This window comes from Gasterosteus aculeatus, chromosome X, assembly GCF_964276395.1.
Source record: "Gasterosteus aculeatus chromosome X, fGasAcu3.hap1.1, whole genome shotgun sequence".
In the NCBI taxonomy this organism is placed as follows: domain Eukaryota; kingdom Metazoa; phylum Chordata; class Actinopteri; order Perciformes; family Gasterosteidae; genus Gasterosteus; species Gasterosteus aculeatus.
The window spans coordinates 20,125,539-20,141,776 of NC_135698.1; the positions used below are offsets into that span (position 1 = coordinate 20,125,539).

Sequence of the window (16,238 nt, forward strand, 5' to 3'; positions counted from 1 at the left end):
TTAACAACCATCAAGGCTAAATACCAGGGGGGGCCAACATTTGCACCTTAGTTTCCCCAGAACTGCAGGGAGGCGTGTGCACCAGCAGGGCAGGATGTCCTGGGGGCGTCCTGCTACGCGGGCGGTGTCGGGGTCACCGTGTCACATGGTTGTGAGTGTTTTCAGGCCAGGAGTAACACACTCTGTAGCCCGGGGTTCAACGAATACGAAGCAGACTGAAGCATCCAGCGTTGTCTTTCAGTCACCGCTCCGCCTGTTCGTCTCTTCTTCTGCAGCTTAAAGCGTCAAACGGTTTCCTCTCAAAAGGTCCCTTCTCTAACAGGTTGAACAATATGATATGAATTCATATCGGTGTTTCAAATTTTAAATAAATTGGTATTTAATTGTTAGCGATCTCAACTTGTGGTTAACGCGATGGTTAATCGGATCTACATACGATAGACAAAAGGCACAAATCAATCTGTCTATTTGGTTGATCCTGTAAAGCCATTTGTTGCATTGATGTAAAAATACTCTAGTATTATTGCTGCCATCAATCAGACATTTTTAGTTATTCACAGCGTTACCTAAAAATACCTAAACCATCAAAGAGATAAAAGGAACTGTGCCAATTTTATTGATTAATGTCCTACTTTTGACACATTGATTTCATCACACGGTGCCTATACAGGTATATTTTACAAAAGTCATCATCCATCTTTCACCCAGAGACATTGTTGGTCTGATACTGTCGGTGGAGGCAACATTTATAGCTTCACAGTGTCTCCATATGACATCAACATGAAATACAAGTCAATTTCCCGTTTACTCTCCTCTTTTCCTCCAGACTAAACCAAACGCTTGGCAAATGTCACTTCCTGAGCAGTGTCATAGTCAGTGTAAAGCACGCGCTTTCTGTCTGATGTGCACTTTGTTTTTTTTCTGCATGCAGGCGGAGGCATCAGGGCTAAAGACGTCTCACGTATGATGTGCGTCATGTGCTGCTTTGAGTGGGGAACATTGGGAAAGTGGTGTGACGTCTCCGTGAACAGGCTCGTTAGTGGCAAACGTGTGCATCTCAAAAGAATGTTCCGTTTTTGTCAAAATGTACCTTGACATGTAGTCTGGGAAACCAGAAAAGGGTTTTTCATCTTTACTCCTCAAAAATGTCACACGTGATCGTGATATCTTTTAGCAGTTTAGCAGACACTTTATTGGCTAAATGTGCTAATCAGAGGGTCAAAACCCAGCAATTAATAATTCATCTGTGTAATTTACATGATTGAAAATGAACGACATACGCACTTTGGGTGGGTGGAAATATCAGTTTAAATAGCTTTTCCAGGACATGAATTAGACGGCCATTAAGCTGCTTGCCTGAAAAGCAACATTGCACTTGTTATCGTGCAGAGCGGCCCACCACCTGCTACTTCTATCCACGGTCAGGTTCCCGCCTGAATAAAAAAAATTCCATCTTTTTTAATAATTTATCGTAATGCGGGGAAGATGTTTTGTTGGGCTTCCCACGGTCGGGCCACGCGCTGCCTCTGAAGAACCCACCTGTGCCTCCATGCGTCGTGCGCGATGGGCCGGCTCCCATCAGAGGAGCGCTGCCGCTACCGTGGTTCATTCACAGAGGGGGCCTCGTTTAATTACTCCCTAATCAGGTCACTTGGATCCCCGGGAGGAGCGGCTGCTTTGCGGCAACGGTGGGCGATCGGATGCGAGCCACGCGTCGCATCGCAAACCGTTTTCGGACCCCCCCCCCCACCCCCCGCGGCTCTCCCTTCCACGTGAACAGGATTTCAATCTGTCGCGCTCACAGCAAAGACATTTACGCCCACCTGGTGTGTCAGAGCTGCACTAATAAACCTGTTTATGTATTAAACACTGTGGGGACTCTCGATATTCCTGACACACGTTGCCACAGACAAGTTATTAAATCTACAGCCACGTTAAGATGCTTTCTTGTTTGTCGCCAAGGTTACCATAGGCTCACACAAGTGTTGGATTACAGCCATTTCTTCTGAGTGATCCTCCACTTTTCTTCACTAAGCTTTGTTTCTATTCGATTTAATAATACACGTCTCATATTTGCAATATGTGAAATATCAGCTTCTCAGATGACGAGCTTCATCGTTCCGCTAAGCTGCTTCCAGGAGCTTCCAATAGCCCACGCCGCCGCGCAGACCTCACAATGGCAGTGATTAGCAGCTACAGTCGTCCTGAGGAGCGTCTGTCAGAGTGGAAATGAAAGATAGCTGTGTGTTTGGGCTATTAGGCATTCAGATTGGATGCATGTCAGGTTGTTCAACTAGATGCAGTGGAATATTGAATTGCTCCAACTGCAGTGCATAGACGGCAGTATTTATCCCAGGGCAAGAAATCGATACAAATGCACTTTGAGGGTACTGATTGTGACTTAATATTCCACTCTGGCGGCATCATCATTAGTTGAAATATTTTGTGGTTGTTGGTTGGTGTGTGTGTGAGCATTAGGCGCGGACGTCGGAGGGCACGAGGGCTTACAACTGAAGGTTAGACCTCCAGCTTTAAGGTGAGCTCAAATATCAGTTTGTCAGAAATGCATTTCAAGAAACCTCAAAATACACCCATCACAGGTGGGACAAATCGCTTCTCCGTGCCCAGCGATGTGAGGCCCATTCACTGAGAGAATGGGCAGGATTTAAGGGCAGACTGGGTGACAAACGACCGGCGGACAGTAGGAAAGGACATGAGAAGGAGACGGAGTCAGTGGTCATCTAATGGAATACAGACTTAACACACAATGGCTTCCTTCATTTTCTGTGTAAAACAATCAAATGTAATGAGTAGATTTCTGATATTGATCACAACTGCCACATAAATAAAAAAGACAAATGAATGATGTGCTAATGTGCTTATCTGGCCCACGTATTGGAAATGCAGTCTCGGGTAAATTCACCCGTGACAATGGAAAACCGTCGGCCATAAAGCACCTCTGGGAGAGCTTTTATCAGTCGAAAGGTGCCGCTTGACCGCAGGCGGAAGCTACGTGTATCGGTCTCGCTGCACGGAGGACGAAGAAGGCCGACGAGCGTCTTAACCTTAAGGGGTCAGCGAGAGCAGCATCACAGAGTGACGGCGTCGGATAACGTCGACACATTCTGGCCTCCCAATATTTCTCCTTCTATGCAGGGGAGACGTTGTATTTGAATTTTCCATCCGACTATAGACAAGCAGCCCTTCTGGCTTTCAAGCACTTCATAGCTTTCAGCCCTCCATATGCAATTTCAGAAGACCGCCTCAGACCTCCATTTCCCTCACAGCGCGTCGTACCGCGGGCAAACATAGCGCCGCTGTTCATCAAATGCAATATTCCATCCCCGCTCTCTCTGGTCTCCCAACAAGACCCTTTGATGTCAAATTGACACTTTAGTGAACAGCACTTCATGGATTGGATATTGCCTGGCAACTGCAAAAAAAAAAACCACACACACACACACTCGTGGCTTCTTCAGGGTGAAGAGCGGATGGCCGTGAGGCCGCTCTGGCAGGACGGTGGACGGTATTAACCATAATGGTGCGTTTGTTTGTTTGGCTCGCCATCCAGGCAGTGGAGCAAAATTAAAGCCCAGAAAATGGGATTCCGGATTGTGGGCCGATAGTTAGCGCTCGTTAGTGAAGCTTCCTGCTCGGGGAATGGGGGGGGGGGGGGTCGTCGAGGTCTAGGGTCCTCCAGTTATCACACTTTGAGGCAGTGGGTCGACGTATTGGCATCTGGCTTTGCTGATTGCAAAGTGCTGCAGGGATTCCTCTTATCAATGACACCTGTAGTGCCTACGCACGTATTAATATGCAATAGGTTGTTTCCTCTCATATCATGCCTCTCTGTGTCAAAATATATCTCCCTTATCAGATAGTTTGGCACAGCAACGTTCTGGTCCATTAAATCTTAGCGCTCCTGAAGTACTTTGCGATGCATTGTGATGATTTATAGTGCTGAAGCTCTTCACTGTGTGTTTGTGAAATGAGTCTGCAGAATATTTCCTCAATTAAGCAATTGGTTTGGTCCATTGGTCTATAAAATATAAGAAAATAAGATGTCATTAGATTGCTTCTCCTACCAACATTTCAAGGCCGAGTATGTTCGTCACATGAAAAGCGGAAAAGAGTGGAAGAATACAAGAAAAATCGTTTGCATCAAATGAGAAATGAGGAACCCACTTATGGCATTCATCATCATTATTGTTAAAGTGTGTGTCATTTTTAAGCAATTTCTGACCACGGTCAAGGTCGTATGAAGGGGAGACACAGCAGCAAATCCTCACATTTGGAAACAGCTGGAAACCAACATCTGTCAACTTTGCTTGTCAAATGCCTGCGAGTCGTGATCGGGACTTTGCTAGAAATAGTCGTAGAAGTCCACAAAATATTAGCAATTTTCACCCGAAAACTTTTTTAAATATACACACATTCCTCTTGTGTTCAGTTCAATGCTCAGTAAAATACGTTATTTTGGCCGGATACTGAAATCAGTGAGTACACTTATTACTACATATTTTAAAATAAGTATTAATAATACACATATTTTCCTCATAAAGTGTAGCCATTGCATTGATCCCATTCACCGCTCTCTTAATCTGGTTTTCCTTCAGAAATAAACACTACTATAGTGTGTGTGTGTGTGTGTGTGCTCCTCATAAGAGCTGCTCACACAAAGGGAGCTTATTGTATAACTGTGCCTGGGTTTTAATGAAGCGGCCCACCCCCCCCTCCCACCCCTCCCTCTCACTCAGTGCCCTCCCCCGGCTCCCGCCTCTCTCATGAATATCACAGCGCTCTCTCTCATTATTCATGAGCTGGTATCAGCGTCGTCGTCATGCGAGCCCACACCGAGGGGGGAAGAAAAGGGGGAGTGTCTCGGGGCGAGCGAGAGTCACAACTCCGGCGTGCGAGTGTGTGTGCGCCTGTGTGTGTGAGTGTGTGTGTGTGTGCATGTGTGTGCTGGAGCCGCTGAAGTAGCAGCAGAGGGGAGACGCGCCGGCTGATGCTGCTACTTGTACCGCTGCTGAAGCTGCCGGCACGCTGCTCACATCGGAACCCTCATCCGTCACACTCAGCTGGAGCTCTCGGGTTCCTCTGACCCGGCGGTGTGCGGGTGGGGGTTGGGGGGGGGGGGGGGGGGGGTTGTTTCTGTCCGCTTGTGTTGTGAATGGGAAGCCTGGCAGAGATGCTTGATTAAAGGAGTGACTGATGAGAACCAGCGCTCCGGAGTGGAGGGTGACCCCCCAGTGTCCGTACCGCCACCAGCACCCTGGGAGAATCGGACGCCTGGCGTTTCCACGACGACTATAATGGGCTGCAATCTGTGCACTTTACAGAAGCGAGAGGAACACTACAAGCTGCTGTATGAGATTGCACAGGTGAGCGGATCGTGTGTGTTTGTGATGAGTTGTGTTGAGGGATGGATGCATAACAGCTGCATTATGGAGAAAGATGCTGTCTAGAGTCATTAGCACTTGCTTAGAGAGGAGGTGGTGTTCAGCACAATTATTCCTGGACATTTATCTGTGGAATAGTCGTACCCGAGGGCAGGGAATATTTCACGTGACGCTTTTGTTCTCTACTGATTTCAAATTGAATTTGTCACCAAACTTTCGTTTCGTTCAAAGTTTTCTTTCGGCACTTCTTCTTATAACTTTGGATGAATGATGCACCTCTGCACAGTTTCAGATTCATTCATGCTTTGCTAATAATTCTACCTTTTCGCTGAGAGGCATATGAATGTGTGTAAGCAGAACAGATAAACCCCCTCCTCTCTCCATCAGCCCCTATGTGATAGGAGGACAACTGGTAGAAACAACCAAGAGAACAACTGTGAAGTTCAGTGCCTCCTCCCTTAATACCACTGTGATCACAGCCGTCTTATACGACCGTCCTGTGCATTAATTACACCTGAAATGTGTCTCTTTACCCTTGTGGAAAGACGGGGGACTTACACTAGCTTGGGCGAACCACTACCTGTAGCTCTCACCTGGTGAGCAACCTGGGAATCGGCCGGTGGACATCAGATCCTGAGCTGCATAGATGGTCAGAGAAAGCTGTGCTGCAAGCGTCCAGAATCAGCAGCGAAGGAGGCTGCATTCACAAATGGTCTGTTTAATATTAGCAGGCAGACAGCATTGCCCGGGGACCATGAAGGATGAATAGGTAGCCACCCGAGTGCCTGCCTCCCATCGGGAGGGCCGTAAAAAATAGTGCTGCTTTGGTGCTTATCTTGGCTTTGTGGCTCTCTCCGCACTAGTTGTTAAGAAATAGCGTTGACTCCTTCTTCTGGCGCTTTATCGGGGGGGGGGGCTCGGCCTCCAGGGCGCGCTCTCCGGTGACAGGAGGCTCTCTGGCATGTCTGTCCACCCACTGATATACGGAGCCGGTTCAGGGGGGGGGGAGCTGCAATATCAGCACCGACTGTCTGATCACCGCTGTGGGAGGCAGCCGAGCGTGGAGGAGTAAGCCGTTAAACACACAGCTGTTAAGGAGAGTAAACCAAAGTGAAGAAAGGGAAGTTGGGGAAAGGACCAAAGGTGAAATCCTACTAATAAAGGGAGGACATTAAATAGGAAGACAGACGCAATTAAGTTTTGGGTTCAAAATACTGTTAATCAATAAAGAAACCACGCGTGCATCTCCTCACGCCCACGTTGGTCCACGCGCACACGTCCGCAGAGACGACACAAGCAGCGCAGCCCCAACGGGCATGAAAACGGCAACACAACTGATAGGAAGTAAAAACGGAGACAGAAGAGTCGCCTCCTGCAGCTCTAAAAAAAGAAAAGAAAAAGTGTGCCGCCATGTCTTTGTGGTGAGGAGAAGTGTGTTGTGACAGCAGGAAGCCGGCGTCCTAATCTTCCTTCTCACACGTCGTCTCGTCCGTCCCGACGGCTCAGCGCTCACCCTCGCTTCGTGCGTTTGTGAGCGTTTCTTTTTCGATCTCTGCTGTTCAGAAAGACTCGCTCGCCTCGACACGCGGATGCTCAAACACGCACACGCACACGCCCGCTCCTGGTTCTGCAGAGGGAGCTGCATGCGAGCGCGCACATGAGGTGGAAGTGGTTTGCTGGTGTCACGGCGTGACCGAGCGGCCCTTTGCAAGCGGGTTGATTCGAGTCATTCACAGCGGTGGCTTATCCACCTTTTCCTCCCCTTCACACTCTGGAACCATTTTGACACTCTCTCTGTCTGCCTGACCCCCACTAGCTGTGGGAGATTTATGAGTAGCCGGCTCCCCCCTCGCTCGCTTTCTCTCTGTTCTCACGGCCGCGAGTGTTCTGCATGGAAATATGCTCGCCTCTTTCAGCTGGACTGCGCGGCTATCTCACAGGGCCGACATTTCTTATTTATTGTATCGGCTTTTCTTGCCCCGACAAGAGGACACGGGAATCTTCCCGTCGCCTTGCACTTTTTTTTCCTCTCCTTTGTATTCTTCCCTTGTTCGTCTTTCTCCATTTTTCTTTTGGAAACGGCTGATCTCCCTGATTACATTTGTTTCCACCTTTGCTCCAGCCTGCTCCCCGCTGCATTCCACTCCACCTACCCTACCAGTGACTGTCCTCTGTGCCGAGGAGGAACAAGTAGGAAGGCTTTTTTCAAATTTTCGGTCATCCAGGTCGAAACCTTGTTGACCCCGAGAGTCCAGCGGCTCTCACGCTCCGGTCATCCACACGCGCGCCCACCCTGCGCTCTCAACCGGGCCGCTGCTCGGCCCATTTCCTGCAGACAATGACATACGAGTACAAGATTGGCTCTGATCTGGCAGAGCGTTGTAATTCCCATTGTGTCCGTCAGCTCCCCTCGCGAGTGTCACGCTTTGTGCGCGCGCCGCTGAAACCCGCGCATGTGTGGCCCTTTTCGGGGGCTAATTAGAAGGATGGCAGATGTTGATGAGCAACGCAGCGCAGCGCAGATCAGAGCAGTGCGGCTCACATGAGATTCATGCAGTGTGCAAGTATGTTCATGTATTAATGGTCTGCATTGTCTTTCGGCGAAAAGCCTTTTTTGCGAATAGGGTTGCACTGAAAACAAAAAGGACCCAAAAGGCTCGTCACATCCAGACGCTTATTAACTAATTTGTTGCACCCTTTTAGTATAAAGTTAAATGTGCACTGTGCTTCAGTACAATTTTGGATGAAAAGTTTTACCCAACGAGAGAAATATATCATCTTTTTATAATGCAAGTGATTCAAATGGCCGCAGTCCTTCTTACATTTGAATGCATCGCTAATCATGAGATCATTTAACATAGTGAGTGCTTTTGCTTTAATCCTTAAGTACTTTCGCGTCATTACATACACTACTCACACTACAAAGGACTTCTGGTGGTTTCTGTGGTGAAATGTGGTAGTGATTTTGAGAACCTTTTACCAACCTCTGACTTAACTTGACTGACCTTCCACCCTCCAGCGGACCCGTCGACACCGCCGGGGCCTCCAGGGTTGTTGCGTCGTTGTTGGCGAGGAGAAGCTGTGCTCCTGGCCGGAGGAGATGTGGTAGCATTTCTGCTCGGCGAGTATAAATAGTGTCCCATAAGCACGGGGCTGTGACGGGTGTCTTTAGTCCCGGCGCCCTGCAGGGGGGGGACCGATTTAATGATTATCGAGGCCTCGCGTGAATGCGAAACCACTACATTCACAAGTACAACACCCTCAGGCATATTTTTCTCTCAGCAGCTTATAGTGAGTTGATGTGTTTAGATTCTAGTAACTTTAGAGCCCAGGGCGTCTGGTACGGGCCCCGTGCGTCGCTATCAGAGAGACAGCCCTGGGAACGAGAACGAGCTGAACAGACTCCGTGAGCTGGTGATGAGCCACCACTCTGAAACAGTGTGTTGCTCTGCACAGACCCATTTCATTTAATGGTCCTGTTTGGTCATTTCCCAACGATCCGGATTGCTGCTTTGAGTTTTGAAAGCGTTTGTAAGTTCCATGAAACAGGAAGAGAATCGTGCTCCGCTGCGTTTGAGAAATAAATGGAAAGCTGCTTTCCAACTCACGAGGCACAGCGGCCCCTGAAAACGTAATGAACGTGCAGTCTATACAACCCGATTACTGCGTTTATGAATATTAAAGTGGGACAGCGTTTAGTAGAAGCACTGTAATGGGATCTCAGTGTTTAGTGATGTCATGTTGGGGGAAACTTGTGGGCGGGAGGAGGCCTGACGAGGACACGTGTGGCTGCTGCTTCTGAGACACCACCCACCGTGTGTGTAACCAATATGCACCCAAGCGCTCCGAGTGAAGGGCTTGAGTGTCTGCTGAAAGCATGAACAATGTAAGTTGACTTACAGTCGGAGTGTTCCCAAAGCTCCAATCAAGAAAGTCAGGTGATTTTGTGTTGGTAGTAATGAAGCTGCCTCAAGGATGGATTTTGGACCATGTCCTCTTTTCTATATACATGGCCCCCTCTTTTTTCTTGTGCAAATTTTGTGCTCTTTGAGCTCCATCTCTGCATTAAAAGTGCTGCACAAAAATAAGTTGGTACAAAATGTATACATAAAGAAGGTTAACTATATAAAGAACTTTTTTAATAATAACTCAAGTCAAGCTAATCTAGACAGTTGGTTATTTGAGACCTTTCTGGGGGTTAATGTGGGCTTTGATACTGCAGCCCTCCCACGTCACCTATGAGCATTCACGTGCCTGTGATGCCTCTGATGGTGCATTAATGCTGTCGAACCTTCCCCCACCACATCTTCAGCACCATCTCCAGACAGTTAGCTACAAATGCTCTCATCCATCTTATTTTTCCATTATGGTTTTTTGAAGGATGTCCCTTAACCATTAGAACGGATAGAAGTGTAGAAAGAGGGGGGGGGGGGCGAGACACAGCGTGCTGCCTGATTGATCTGGTGTCCACCTGGGAAAGATTAGCCCCAAATATAATCTGGGCTTTCAGGGCGGCTTATTTGCAATTTCCACATAATACAATGGTCCATGTTTTTGAAACTCTATTAAGGGTCACAGGCAGGGAGATGGACGGATGCAAACACCCACAAATCGTTTTCATGGCTTCCTAATATAAGAAACCATATTTCTGAGTCAGCCCCATTGCCTGTCATCGGCTCGTCCCACAGCCTTTAACCACAAGCCTGATCCGCCGGCCAACCGCGCCTGATTACAACACAAACGGACGCGAGTCTGCGAGTCGCACCGCCGCCTGTCTCGAATTGAGATGTAAATATGCTGAGTTGATATTTTTCCACTCGGACTGTTTACAGAGGATTTGCCCTTAGGTCCTTGCACCTATAGCTGCCCTCTCAGCGTCTAATGATCTTTAATATCAGGTTGAAGGCGGCAGAGAACGTTTCATAACCACAAACTCACAGCGGTTGTGTAACTGGAGTTTTCACAGTCTGATTCTGTGTGAATCACACGTTCAACGTCTTGGCTGCTTCTTTATTACATTGATCCACATAATTGGATATGTGCACTGTGCTTCTCGAATACAGACGATGCCCCGTTTGCCACAAGACATGAAGTCAATAGGTTTTATCAGTCAGTCCACTAAATCTCGCCGTGGAGGAGCAGGAGGGATTTAGGGGGGAGATGATGAATTGACCTTTTTCCTTTTCATCCGTTTCTTATCTCAATAAGAAGCCAGCTGACCTTTTCCGGCTTCAAATCCACTCTCCGGGCCTCCTCGTCTCCTTCCTGCCCTTCAACCCAACATGGACACAGCTCTCCAGAATTATTCTTCTCCTGTGTGCTTCCATTAGGTTTCACTTCATTCACAGCAACCGGCAAGTTGGAGCCGCACAAAAACCAACCGCCACACATCCTTTTCCTGAGGGGACTGAAGCTGTTCACCAGAGAGCTCATTTTCCTGCACATAAGTCAGATGTGGAAGTGCTTGTTTGCTGCTCTGAGGTGTTCTGTGATAGCAGCTTATTGTAACATACGTGCACAGAAACAAGGAACCAATAATAGAAGCTAACACAGTCCTGGAGGTCATGATCGCTACTCATTCACCTTCCTCCCTTATTAATTCATTGGGACAAAAGGAATCTCGCTTTGGGTAAATCTCCCTTTAGCGGATGGAGGTGACATCGGCGTGGCGTCATCCGCGAGTAACACTGCTTCTTGTCTTAGTGCATGTTTTACTTTCACATGCTAATCAAGATCAAAGGCCGTCAACTTCAATCAGGCCGGAGGCGCGATGGAGAAAACGAACTCCATGCTTGAGTGTCTCAATGCCGAACCCCGGTGAACCGGAGCGTCTATTTAATGAATTGGAGCCGGTGTGAGGTGACAGTTGTTTGTGTGTGTGTGTGTGTGTGTGTGTGTGTGTTGCATATTTTGCTGCCTCCGTTAGCCGTGACTTCTGTGCATCTCACAGCATGACATAATGCATGCAGCGGGTAGTTTATTCCCTTCATGCGCAGCCGTCACTGGTGTGTTTATTGTTCATATGCACAGCCTGCGTCTTTCCACCACAAACATTGTGGAAAACAAAGACTTACGGGACGCACTCTGGGGGGGAGAGGGGTGGGGGGGGTTGTGCATCTGCATCCAGGGTGCCACTTAGCTGATTATCTGAGTTTAACCAGACAGAAGGGCCCTCATTAATTTATTGCAATTCACAAGAACACATCTTCCCTTTGCCTCCCAATTAGTGGGGATTGTATGCTGGGGAGGAAACGTTCAGCTGGAGAAATACATAAAAGGAGGAACAGCTCTGAAGCATTAAAAATGTTCAACTCCACACAATTGTCTACTGGAGTTGAGAGATGCATTTGTGGGTTTTCTGTCCACTTCTCAGCGGTTACAGTATAAGAATTCAACGGTCAAAGGACAAACTCACTTGCATTCACAATTATGATAATGTCACATACGCTTCATGGGGTACAGTGACGACTTGGACATAGTTGAATGATTTAGTTTTGAATCCAAATGAGAGTGAGAACAAACGCGTTCGTTTCCAGGAGGCTGAGGCTTGCAGCGAATAGATAATTGCTGAGCTGTAAAAGGCCTCATCCAAAAATACACGAGCAAACAAGATGCGCATTTTTGTCGGTCCTTCTGGATGGCGACAACAAACAAAAAAAAAGTCCTCTACTCGCTGTTGAAAAGCGGGGGCGACCTGACAGAATACACAGGCTTTCTCTTATCCGTTGGATTCAATGTGTCCAGTGTCCAGTTTTCCCTCCCCAGCCGCAGAATATCAGCTCCGACATCAAGGCTGACATTTGGAGGAATAGGATGGCGTCGCGGCCGGAGCTGCCTGTGTGATCTATAGTCGATAAAAACAGGGGACAAAGCCTTGAGTTCTTGTGCCGGCGGCCCCCTTTTCCACCCTTTTGTCCGTCTTCTACACAGCCACCCCCCCCCCCCCCCCCCATGTTTTCTTTATATAGCTCTGGCTTTGCGGTGTGGATGGTCTGTGACAGGTCTGTGTGTGGGAGGGCGTCTGATTCTGCATCAGGTCAGGACATCAGTCTGTGTGTGTTGGGGGTCCGCTGCTCCCCCCCCCCCCCCACGGTTGAGGGGCAGCCGTGCTGGGTGTCACTCCACAGGTCAGCGGGCACCCCCTGATAAGCCCGGCCATGACAGCGGTTTGACCTGCGTGCTCCCCAGCTCATGGAGCCGGGCCCTGGGGGGGGGAAGCATAAGAAGCTCCAGGAATGCGTCCTAGAGATACCAGGTATCATTAGCCAGAGTACAACGTCCACACCACACGGCCATAGCTGTGAAAATGAAGCTGCTTTCAGTTGTCAGGCGCACGGAGCCGCCGCGCTGACACACTGACACAGTTCCAAAGGCCGCGCTTTTAATGAGCTGCATTTGCAATGAGAGCATCACAATGGCTTTTTTCAAAACTCTGGCCTATCTCACTGAAATCGATGGCGCGTCGATGCAGGGTGGGTTTCAGTTGACATCTCGGTCTAAATGTAATTTAATTGGATCGCAAAATCAATTCGAAAGTCTGGTTGCATTAGAATGTGGAGTAAGAAGGTCTTGGGGTTAAATTGATTTGCAAGAAGTGTTTCATTTAGAGTTTGTTAAACGCTAATCTCCATATGGATCGTGTTGGTTGCAGAAGAATGCAAAAGAAAAGTGCCGGTTTCCAAATTGAGGCACACTTCATTTCCTATGCTTTCAATATGAATATGTGAGAGAAACAAACTATTTTTACACATTGCTGGGACAAAGAAGCGAGCAGAAGTTCACAGCCGAGAGACGATGCAACCCTTGTGAGGTTGGATTGGCGATCGTGTTTTCTCCCCTGCAGCATTGCAGTCAACCCAGCACCTCCCACACAGCCCAGATCCTCACAGTCAGACCTCCTTCCTCACAGCCTCAACACTTGCAGGAGGACTGGCACGCTGAGAAGGACGCCACCTGCCTTATTTAGCTCCTTGTTCTACGGCAACAAGTTTCCTTCAGAGATTTAGTTGAAAAAGCTTAAAAACGTGTTGCTTTTGACTCAAACAATACCAATTAGTCTAGAACATGCTTCATACTAGTATACATGTTTTTAAGATGATCTTTTCTTGCTCCTAACCCGGCCGCTCACTTCGAAACACAATGCCCTGCAACATGAAAAGTTTCAATTCCCGTTCTTTGTCCGTCTGGGTCCATTCACAACACCGGTGCTGTTTGGGGCTGTGATTTTATTTGCGCTGGTCTGGAACCTCAATCCGGGATTACTGCACTCATCTGACCCTACGGGAGGGGGGCTGCGGAGGTGGATGTGCAGCCACCTCGGCCTGGACCCTGAGGAAATGTAGTTGACGTAACTGTTCGTGAATGTATCTGGGCCGACTCCCCTTTCCTCCATCCGGCTGTCCTCTGGGGCCATATGAGAGACACGGATGGAGTAGTCTATTAGTGTCATTGGCGCATCACCAGCTCTGGGTGTCATTGTTCCATGTCAGTTTCTCTCCATCGCTTGTCAAGTGTGAAGAAGGAGTGGCTGCTGTCATCACACACACACACACACACACACACGCTGAGAGCTCCCTAAAAAAAACCAACAGACAGTGAGTGATCGCTGCCAAAGGACCACAGCGAAGCCCCAAGGCGTTCTTCAGCCAGACACACTCCGCTGCAAACTATGCTTTATTTAACCGTAAACAAGGTCTGGGATTTGTTCAAGTTACATACTTGCGTCAATAAATGGTCCGCCATCAAATTCATAGTGAGAGCAGTTTGTGGGAATCTGATTTGGAAACAGAGGGGTCGGCACTGCCTTTGGGAGCGAGGGAGCCTGAGGGAATAGCACCGAGCTAATCAATACCGGATTGTCTGTTTTAACACACGGTTTGTGAATTCATCAACTGCAGAACATGTTATGGGATAGAGAGGGATGGAGGTGGGATAACGATGGGCTGCTTCCTTTACCTGAAGGCTGCAATTCATCAGGGGACCGACAACACACACAAAAAAAGCTTCCACCTCCTATTATGCGTCTGTGTGTCTGAACGGTCTGTATTTGGGGTTATTATGCAGGTGTGTGTGTGTAAATGCATCACATAGTGCTCTTTCAGCAATACTTTTACCGTCTCTGGGGAGAGAGAGTCGTATTTGAGGAAACGTGCAGTCTAGAAATATGTTGCTGCTCGGGGAAAGTTTTCCCACCGGCTGGGTCTTTGTACACGACTGGATCCGGCTTCCACGCCGCTGAGGGAGTTTGCCACCTTGTCTTTGTCTGACAGGTGTACACGACCACAGGCCGAACCTCAGCCGGGTCCCCAGTTAAATCTGTCATGTGTACCGGACGTCTTACGCCTGGAAATAGCCACTCGAGTCTACAACAGACGTCCACCCTCTGAATATAAAACAAGTAAAAAGGCAAAAAAAAAAGCATTTTGTAAAAAATGGCAGGCCATATAAAGGGCTTATTTCTAACAGAGCCAGGCTAGTTTAATGCTAAGCTAAACGCCTGCTTGCTCAAGCTTCATACATGATGAGAGGACCCTGTACGAGCATCTTTGCTGACCTTTGGCCTGAGAAGGAATAGGCATAAATTATTTCCACTGTTACATTTATGACATTTAAACTATTATTTAAAACTGCTTTAGAAGTGTATTCTAGTATGACATAAACCTAACCTAACCTGACCTAAACCAACAAAGCTAAGATACGTAAGTCAGTGTAGTGGATGTGTATACACTAACTGTACAGCTGACGGGTTTGACGTTGTTTTATGATGAAACTGCATCTTTGTAGATGAATCATGCTACTAGTGAAACTGAGAACATGAATAATGGCTGCACTCCGTGCAGGTGTTTGAGGAATATTGCCCTGCTTTGTGTGCTTGTGGACTCTGTAGAATGATTTACCGGCGCACCTAAATTGAGCAGAGCCATTGGTAATTAATGTTAGTTACACTCGTGCCGCGAGAGCTCTGATTATCGTAAAAAGACGCCGTTTGCGTGACTTAAGTATTTCCATGAACTGGTGGGGAGGCTATTTGTTGAGTGTCATGCTGTCTTCACATGGACTGTGGCTGCCCCCCTCCTCAGCAGTTATCCCCCTGTGCTGAATGTTGGTGTTTGGCAGAGCATTAAATGTGCAAAGAGAGAGAGAGAGAGAGAGAGAGAGAGAGATGGGGAACCAGAAGGACCAGATGTGAGCGCGCTTTAACAGGCTGCCTCACTGCTGCTTGGGAACAATTAGCATTTGTCACGACCAACTTCCACCCCGGCACCAGTCTGTATGTTTTGCACACAGATTTCTTTTCACTCCCAATATGGTTCATATTTTATTATCTCCACTAATTGTCTCCGTCTACAGCCCTCCGCCGCCGCCTGTTTCCAAGTCATAGAATTATTATCAGAAAATCACAGTGGAACAGACGCTTTGCTCCCCGAGCCTCATCTAATTATAAAACACTAGGTAAATGTTGAGCAGATGCCCACCGCCAATACCCCCCCCCCCCCCCCCTGCCCCCCTCCTGATTTTCAATTGAGAGAGACATTTGGTCTCACTCTGGTGTTACATTGGCTCCGCGTGGAGTGCTTACGTTGCCAAGTGGCTGCCGCGGAATAAATGAACATAATCGCTCGCCGCGCCGTCCGCCGGACGAGTGCGAACGAGAATCTTCCCCCTGCAGCTACGGCGGTGCGCTCTGCGCTGCCTCACTTCTCCCCCCCCACTACGGCAGGGGGGGGGGGTTACAGGGGATGAGGATGCTGCACTACCCCCGAATGAACAATAGCGTTAGTGACCTTGCACCTTCCCTTTGGCAGCGACTATTAGCGGTGGAAGACAAATGGGAAA

At 48.2% G+C, this 16,238-nt stretch overlaps 1 protein-coding gene across 2 annotated transcripts in view; it reads left to right on the forward strand.

Annotated features, from left to right (window-relative positions):
* Positions 1-16,238, forward strand: part of LOC120809565 (PDZ domain-containing RING finger protein 4) — an 87,582-nt gene that overhangs the window by 45,157 nt on the left and 26,187 nt on the right. The window contains exon 1 of one of the 2 annotated variants that reach the window (XM_040163461.2): positions 4,856-5,384. The exons of the other annotated variant lie outside the window; for it this stretch is intronic. Within the exon in view, the coding sequence (XP_040019395.1) occupies positions 5,316-5,384 (69 nt within the window). The 5' untranslated portion in view covers positions 4,856-5,315. Of the gene's footprint in view, positions 1-4,855; positions 5,385-16,238 lie in introns of those variants that run through there. 2 annotated transcript variants of the gene reach the window in all.